General features: G+C 51.9%; 1 protein-coding gene across 5 annotated transcripts in view; it reads right to left on the bottom strand.

Moving 5' to 3' along the window:
* auts2a (activator of transcription and developmental regulator AUTS2 a) overlaps positions 1 to 8,654 on the bottom strand; it is a 354,802-nt gene that overhangs the window by 8,960 nt on the left and 337,188 nt on the right. For all 5 annotated transcript variants that reach the window (XM_035433313.1, XM_035433315.1, XM_035433314.1 and 2 more), the window contains 6 exons: positions 7,677 to 7,930; positions 6,476 to 6,520; positions 4,573 to 4,668; positions 3,565 to 3,636; positions 2,849 to 2,878; positions 1,870 to 1,941 (listed from right to left, as the gene is read on the bottom strand). In XM_035433313.1, the coding sequence (XP_035289204.1) occupies positions 1,870 to 1,941; positions 2,849 to 2,878; positions 3,565 to 3,636; positions 4,573 to 4,668; positions 6,476 to 6,520; positions 7,677 to 7,930 (569 nt within the window). The remainder of the gene's footprint in view (positions 1 to 1,869; positions 1,942 to 2,848; positions 2,879 to 3,564; positions 3,637 to 4,572; positions 4,669 to 6,475; positions 6,521 to 7,676; positions 7,931 to 8,654) is intronic.

Raw genomic sequence — 8,654 nt, 5'->3', positions numbered from 1 at the left:
GCAGGCCCGGTAAAAAACCTCATTCCACCGGCAGGCCAGACAGACAGGCCCGGTAAAAAACCTCATTCTACCGGCAGAGTGGACAGACAGGCCCGGTAAAAAACCTCATTCTACCGGCAGAGTGGACAGACAGGCCCGGTAAAAAACCTCATTCTACCGGCAGAGTGGACAGACAGGCCCGGTAAAAAACCTCATTCTACCGGCAGGGTGGACAGACAGGCCCGGTAAAAAACCTCATTCTACCGGCAGAGTGGACAGACAGGCCCGGTAAAAAACCTCACTCTACCGGCAGAGTGGACAGACAGGCCCGGTAAAAAACCTCATTCTACCGGCAGAGTGGACAGACAGGCCCGGTAAAAAACCTCATTCTACCGGCAGAGTGGACAGACAGGCCCGGTAAAAAACCTCATTCTACCGGCAGGCCAGACAGACCCGGTAGAAGCAGTCGGGGACTAAAGCCAAGTGGGCCTCAGATCTCGATGGGCATCACGCCAGCACAGATGAGTCTCCAGCGGCTCAGCACACTACCCGCTGGAGCGCACCGGCCTCTTCACCCGCTGCATCCTGGGAGATCTGCGGCAGTTCAAAGCGAATCTGCTGCCGACCCCAGACTCTATCTCTGAAGCATCAAGAAAAAAGGAGCTATGGATTATGAGACTGGCTGCCTGCTATCTGATTGGTTACTAGGTTTCAGCCAGTGTTATATTAAAGGTTTGCAACCAAGTTTGGTTAAATTACCACTTTCATTTGGAACCCCATTTACACAACACCGCGATTTGTCAGAAGAAACTGACTGTTAGATTATGAACAAAACCTATCCACCAGAGGTCGGATGGACCTATCTCACATCAGAACACCAGGCTGGCCTCCCTCACAGCCACTGTGAGGCTAGAAGCCTACACTAAACCAGACTACCAATAACTGCATTCCACTAACTGAGCCTCTGACATGCTTCTAGGGTTCTTTGGTAATGAATAATTTATCTATTTAAATCTGCAAGAACATTGATAAGCTGTCATATGAAGAAAATCCCATTTAAATAACAGCTAGGAGAGATAAAGACTTTAAGAACCCCAGGGTGCAGAATCCCACTGCTGTAATCCACACATTGTGCTGGTCTGACAGCCTCTGAGCTTCACAACACAACCGGTGCAAATCCCAGTCTCTCAGTTCAGCAAAGGAACACGGAGGAGAAGCAGGACAAACTGATTACGGTAGAGGTTTGCGTTTTTACAGGTTTGGATTTTAGACTGGTATGTGGCCGCTGACTCGGTTTTTTAAGGTTCACATCCCAACAGCGCGATTGTTAATAACCATCAGCATAAAAACACAATGTATCAAATTAAATCCATGTGAGTTTTCTACATGAGACTGCTAAACAAAATAAAGTGCTCTGGATTGGTTAATGTAATAAACATGCAACCACAAGATGGCGCTGTTCCAACTCTACACCCTCAAGGGAAAATGAATGCTCGCTCAGAATTAATAATTCACAGCAAACAGTTAATCCCACCTCCCAATAAAACAGGCAAAACAACAGAAAACAAGGGCAACTATTCAGACACAGAGACTTCCATTGCCAAAAGCACAGTGCATTCCTTTTCGCCACAAATAAAGTTTTACAATCACGGTGTTAAAACACAAAGCAAGAACACAATTCAAAAGTGCAGTATGGGCAGACTAGTCAATATTTTCCACTGAGCAAAAAAACCTTTTTTTTTTTTTTTTTTTTTTTACAGAGGACTCCCACAGGCCCAAGCGAGCGCTCGGTCAATTTCGGTGAAAAACGGCCCCGTGTTGTAAACACCGTCGGACTCGTACGCGAGCAAGAACAAGGCGAGCGAGCGGGCGGAGGGGAGGAGGACTCACCTTCACTTTCTGCTGGTGGTGGTAGATCTGCCAGGCGATGTGGACGTGCATCGCGCACCACTTCCCCGGTTTCTGAGGAGGAGAACAGAGCGGCGTTAGCTTCGAAGCGTCACTTCCTCCATCCCTGCGTCCGCGCGTCCTCAGCCGTTTCTGCCTGGGCTGCGTTTCCGTGTGTTCGCGGTGGGAGGAAAAAAAAAAAGAGGCTCGCGGATTTGGTTCTCGTAACAGTGAGGAAGTGCCGAGCTCCTGGGGGGGAAGTTTACGCTCAGACGCCCGCTGTTCGTCTGATACCCCGCCCGCGCCGCGTTGTTTACCACGAGCCGCGTATGAGAGGGCAGAAGCTGGCTCTGGGCACAGATGCCATCCCTTCCTGTCAGACCGCGCCGATCTTGCCTAATCTCCGTTTCTCCCTTCACACCCGCGCGGGCGAGACGGCGCACTTCAGTCCGAAAAAAGGGGGGGAAAGAAGACAAAAGAGCACTTCAGCGCCGCTCTCGAACAAGAACAAGAAAAAGAAAAAAAAAGAGCTTGTTCATCTTGTTCGTTTCAAAAGCCGACCATCCTTTTCCATATTCATTCCATCGGCAGAGCGTGTTCGGTGATGCCCTTTTGTTTATATTCAAATCTTTGCTGTGGTTTTGTGTGTGTGTGTCTGTGTGTGTGTGCGTGTGTGTGTATGCGTCTGTCTGTGTGTGAGTGTGTGTGTGTGTGCGTGTGCGTGTGTGAGTGTGTGCGTGTGTGTGTGCGCGTGTGTGTGTATGCATCTGTCTGTGTGTACGTGTGTGCGTGTCTGTGGTGGGGGGGGGGGGCAACGCTCATTGACTGCTCTTCAGCACATCCACGGTGCGTTGCAGACGCTGTGCGGTGGCTGAGCTGAAGGACACCTGTACGGCAGGCTCGGCGCTGTAATGAGTTTCTGTGGGGGGGGGGGGGGTCCTGGGGGACGGGAAGGACGGCGGTGCTAATAAAGCTCTCTTACCCTCAGAATGGGGCGGAACGGATCAGCCAGCTGGAAAAGAAGAATGACAGCTCGGTTACCCTCCTGCCACTCAGACAATGTTTCCAATTAACAGCCGCACATCACTTCATTATTGGCTAAATTAAAATGTTAAAATTTCCCTTTCAAATGAAGCGTTCCTGGGAATAATTAGGCCGTATTTATGAATTTTTTTTCGCTGCCCCTCCGCGGTCCCCCCCCCCCCCCACTGCACATCAACGCTGACAGGCTGTTAAACGCGCCTGACAAAATAACTCCGCTCCGCTCCTGGCGGGCTCGGCTCCAGAAGGTAATCTCCTGTAAACAGGCGGAGCTGCGTGGATGTGCTCGGGTGGTGGGGGGGGGGAGGGGGGGTGGGGGTAAATCAGACGTCAATTAATTTTCAAAACTCGGTGCGCCCGTCGAAGCGGCGGGGTGGTCGTAACACAACAATCAGGGCACCTCCGACAGACGGGCGTGTCACACGGTGAACGGCTGCGTGGAGCCGGAGAACAGAGAGAACGAGCGGACTCTGAAAGCGCCGGTCTTAAATAACGGAGACTCTCGCCCCGCTGTTATTAACGTCTAGCGTGTTGCGTAAGTTGGGAACGATGGCAGTTAAAGACAGAAGCTCTAATTTCTGACGAGCTGCACCAGAGTGTGTTTAGTTGTCTTGCGTGCCGCACCGGCCCGCGTGTTGGGGTCAGGAGCTCACTCACCCGGGGGTCCTTCTGCAGGAGCGTGTGCGGTACCGCACCGGGTCGCGACGCCACGTCCAGCGGGTTGGAAGTCTGAGGAAACGCACAGAGACAGTCAGGCGGTACGCACGCGCTCAGTACTGCACCTACAGCACAGAGACAGTCAGGCTGTACGCACGCGCTCAGTACTGCACCTACAGCACAGAGACAGTCAGGCGGTACGCACACGCTCAGTACTGCACCTACAGCACAGAGACAGTCAAGCGGTACGCACGCGCTCAGTACTGCACCTACAGCACAGAGACAGTCAGGCGGTACGCACGCGCTCAGTACTGCACCTACAGCACAGAGACAGTCAGGCGGTACGCACGCACTCAGTACTGCACCTACAGCACAGAGACAGTCAGGCGGTACACACACGCTCAGTACTGCACCTACAGCACAGAGACAGTCAGGCGGTACGCACACGCTCAGTACTGCACCTACAGCACAGAGACAGTCAGGCGGTACGCACGCGCTCAGTACTGCACCTACAGCACAGAGACAGTCAGGCGGTATGCACACGCTCAGGGGGGTACTGCACTTACAGTACAGCGACAGTCTAAAACTCTAACGCATGGCTTTCCTAGTGAAAGGTGAATTTTAAGGGCCAAGCGTGGGTCAGAGGGGCTGAGAATACCCCGTCCCGCCAGCAGGCTTTAGAGATTTTCCTCCCTGGAGTCGAGCAGAGATCCACTGGCTGGTGCTAAAGCTGCAGTTTGGAGCTGGAGCAGTGGGTCTTATTGGGCCGAGTGAATCACAGGCTGCTAGCCTGTTCCACACCAGAGAACAGTTCATCTCAAGGCTCCAAACGCAGTAAGCAGCTTTACATTTATAACAGAAGAGCACTTCCTTATAGGTATTACCAACTATGCCTTTCAGTGCACAGCAAGTGAAGAAGATGTACGCTCCACTTTCAAATGGGCCAAAGACAGCAGGACTGAGAGAAGGGAGAACCCCTCCCTGACTTTAGGGGGGGTCCCGACGTACCTTGGGCTGGAAGGCCCCCTGCACAGAGCCGAAGGGCCCCGTGGGGGGGATCATGGGGGGGATGCCGGACACAGCAGGAGGGTAGGAGTGAAAGAGCTGCAAGGAGACAGAGGCACGGGGTTAGCGCTCCACCGCCGGCGACTCACGAACCAATCAGAGAGCAGAATGAGGGCACAGTGCAGCTGTGGGTGGAGCAATGCATGGGATGGCAATGACAGACAGGACCCCTCAATACACTACACACAAGCTAGCCAAACGGCAGTGTGTTACACACACAATACATTAACTCATTTACATGAAGCCATTTATACAGCCATTTAGATTTACATTATCGGATATTTTCAATGTTAAACCAGGACACGCTGGGTCACTGATGCGAATCCCCACTCTTACGTAGCACCCCCCCCCAAATTTCAGCTACTTGAGAGCTAATAGAGCCCCCTTGTGGACAATCTTGAGTCTGCTAAACGTGAATGAGTGAGTGAGATAGACCATGAGGAACTCAAAAAACAAAGGCCAAAAAATACACTTTATACTGAAATGTAGACTTTGATATAATAGGCACCTGGCGTCGTACTCTGAGATAAAACCAGGCTAAGCACTTGCTTGGACCAACGGGGTATTTATTAATGTACCTCAATGAGGCCTGGTTCATCAGCTGTGGCATTTATCACTTAGCCCAACAACACAAAACAAAGTTTCCCTGGGTTTAAACTTCCAAATTATTTCTGCCGTTTTGAGAGAGAATAAAAACTGAATTTCCAGCTCCGGCTGCAGAGAAGCACAGAAAGAACCGAGATCAAGTTTTTTGTTTTTTATAGAGGCGGCCTTTGAACTGTTTAAATCAAGTTAATGAAAGACTTCCACTTGCAGGGGAGAAAAACACACAATTTCAATCAACAATCATACAACAGCCGAGACGCTTCCCACCAAACCGTATAATAAAAATCAATCCAATTCCCCCCGAAGCCACAATGATACACTATACAGCCATTACGCTGATGATGCAGACGCATTTGGAGCAGGGTGCTTTCTCCAACACGCCTGATTAAAATTAATGGTTATTATAATGAAATACAGTCTGATGTGCATAATTGCCGCTCTCAGACTGAGCGCGTGCAACAGCTGAACCCGCGGCGGGCGGCGGGGTCGGCGTGCGAGGGGAGCGGGGTCGGACGCTGAGCGGCTAACGCTCGCTCGCGCGCGGACTGCGGGCCGCTCGGCTCCAGACGCGAGCCGGTCCGCGGTTCGGAGGGGGGCGAAACGTTGACGCCCGCCGTGCCTGGATTTTAAAATGGCGGCGGTGGCCGTGGAAACGCATGATGTCAGGAGACGGAGGCTCAGAGAGAGGGAACGTACGCTGCAGTCCTGCAGGGTGGAAGGGATCCATTGCACATGTGCACGCGGTCACATGATCAGGGTTACGCCCACACACACCACCGACTGAGTTCCGTGCCCCCCAGCAAAATGGCCACTGATGCAAATTAAGTGTTTTGCCCATTATCTTTTTTTTTCCCCATCTCCGCTTGTCCCCAACAGAGTTTGACATGAAGATGTTTTTTTTTACATTTTTCTCTTCTGAAATGGAACAATCTAAACTGAAAAGCGAGATCATTTGAAAACCATAATGGCCCAGGTTTCACATGATGTATGAGTTAAGCCAAATGAATGGCTAGAAGACACAGTGAAAGCTCCCCCCTGAAGGTACTGTGATAATGTGATGATGTCAACATTGAGGTGGTGCATGCAGAGACCACTGCACAGTGAGATGGGTATTGTAGTCTGACAGACAGGCATTCTGGATGGGTACTGTGCTATGGAAACTACACACTATAATGACTGGAGCCAGTGAATGGGATGAGCGGTAAGCACAAAACTCTACAAACACGCATTTTCAACTCACACTGTGTCTGTAGAAGGGATCGACTTTTGTAGGGTATTTGTCAAACTGTAAAGGAACAACACAAGCCAGAGCCAAGTATAAGTATATGTCTAGCCAAGTATACATCTATCACAAAGGAGGGAAAACAAGCATAACTGGAACATTTCATTATCACGCAGTACTTACAACCAGAAATCAGGCACGCTCATTTCAGGCATAATTTCATTTTCACAGATGAAATACTGTGGCATTTTATATCCACGGAAATCTACGGCTTTTAAAGGGTAACATTTCAAATTCGAACATCTGGACACATACATTTTGCTTCTGGAAACAGAGTAACTGGGATAAACATCGCCTCTGACAAAAACAGAAAGCCCCTTTCACTCCTGACGGAATTCGAGCGCCGAAAATCAGACGAGTCGAGCGGTTTGGAACTTGTTTATGTATCCAAGGAAACGGGCACGGCAGAAACCCCGAGCCCCCGCCAGATAAACGGCGTTTTAAACGAGGCACAAGGTGAACACCTCCACGCTTGCGTATAAATTACGCGGCTCAGAACTAGCTTCGGATTCTTGTTCAGGCTGTCACAGCACTGACAGGCTTTCACCGCAACAGTACAGTTTCAAAAAGAAAACACCGGGGGGGGGGGGGGGGGGGGGGGATGGGTGTGGGAGGGGGGGGGGGGGGGTTTGGGGGGGGGGAGTTCTGCGGCGTGCGCGAACGCTGGCACGCGAGGCCGTTTCCGTTTCTGCGAGACGCAGCGCGGCTCGGAGCGCCGCGGGAAGCCGGCGATGAACAGCGCGTTTCCAGCCCTAAGTGCTCGTTAAAGAATAACATGATGTCAGAGGACGGATGAATGAACCGCTGTGAGCCTCTCCAAAGCTCGGCTGCCTCTGGGCTGAACGACTCGCTCCAAACAATAATTGCCCGCGTTTAAAATTTGGGGATTAGGAAGGGGGGACGGGGGGGGCGGGGGGGGACACACTCTCCAAAGAAAACGAGCAGAATTATTTCACCCCGAAAAAGCGCTCCGATGCAGTTGTTTTGAATAAGGGGAAAAAAAATAACATGATTATGACTGAAACATACAGTATCAACAGACATGGTCCAAACCCGCACCCTCAAACTCCATCACCCAAACTCCGCCCTCCCGTTCCACCCCCAGGGCCCGCCCCAGACCCCCCAGGCGGGGTCGCAGTCGCGCTCTACTCATCCTCACATTTCTGGCTGGGGTACGCACCATGGGCGGTGCAGGGGTGGGCATGATGGCGGAGGGCGGGAGGGCGTGGGGGAACGGGGTGAAGGTGTGCTGGTGCGTGTGCTGGTGGGTGTGCTGGTGCTGGTGCTGGTGCTGGTGCTGGTGCTGGTGGAACTCGGTGCGCAGGTAGGGGGGCGGGCCCAGGGACGCCCCGCGGTCGGCGCTCTGCGAGGCCAGGAATCGCGTGTTCAGCTCCTGCCGCAGCAGGTCTTGTTCTGCGGGAGAGGTCACATGACCCGGGTTACTCTCCACCATACGCTCACACACAGAAACATGTACACACACACAGGATCCTATATACAGGCACACGTTTACACTTTACACAGCAAAACTTCCAGTGTTAATTCAACTCTAACAGAGTACATACGAGTCCAATAGGGACCAGAGTAGGACCATATGTACTCTGTAAGAGTTGATTTAACACTGAACATTTTGCTGTGTATCCAGAGTGACTTACGTAAGTCGGGCACACATACACGCAGACATAACATTCACACACACACACACACACACACACATGCAAGCATTCACAACTGTGCATGGACACATGATACCTATAAAACAATAACAGACAGATCCAGGGCGCATAGAGTGCATTCAGTCCCCGCTCGGCCCTGATTCTGCTTTTTACGACGGGGGGGGCTTTTGATTCTTCACACACCGAAGCTATAACTTGGGCCCGGGAGCCCAAACAGCGTGTACCAGACGCCTCGTTCCGACTGGAACGACGACAACAGGAGCCGGCGGCAACACAGCTGCTCTTAGCCCACAGCACACGTGAGCCGACCCCCCCCCCCCCCTTTTTTTTTTTTTTAAACCATCCTTGCGAGGACCCTCCAGTTTGGAACTTGGCACAAACACCAGACCAGGCGAGGACACGCGTCCCCTTCCAAACGCGTTCCCCCCCGGAGCGCGGGGCGCTGAAGGACAATTGCCTCC

This window comes from Anguilla anguilla, chromosome 9 (genome assembly GCF_013347855.1).
Source record: "Anguilla anguilla isolate fAngAng1 chromosome 9, fAngAng1.pri, whole genome shotgun sequence".
Classification (NCBI taxonomy): Eukaryota; Metazoa; Chordata; class Actinopteri; order Anguilliformes; family Anguillidae; genus Anguilla; species Anguilla anguilla.
Note: the sequence above shows the minus strand (reverse complement) of the source record. Positions and strands in the feature narration are given on the sequence as shown.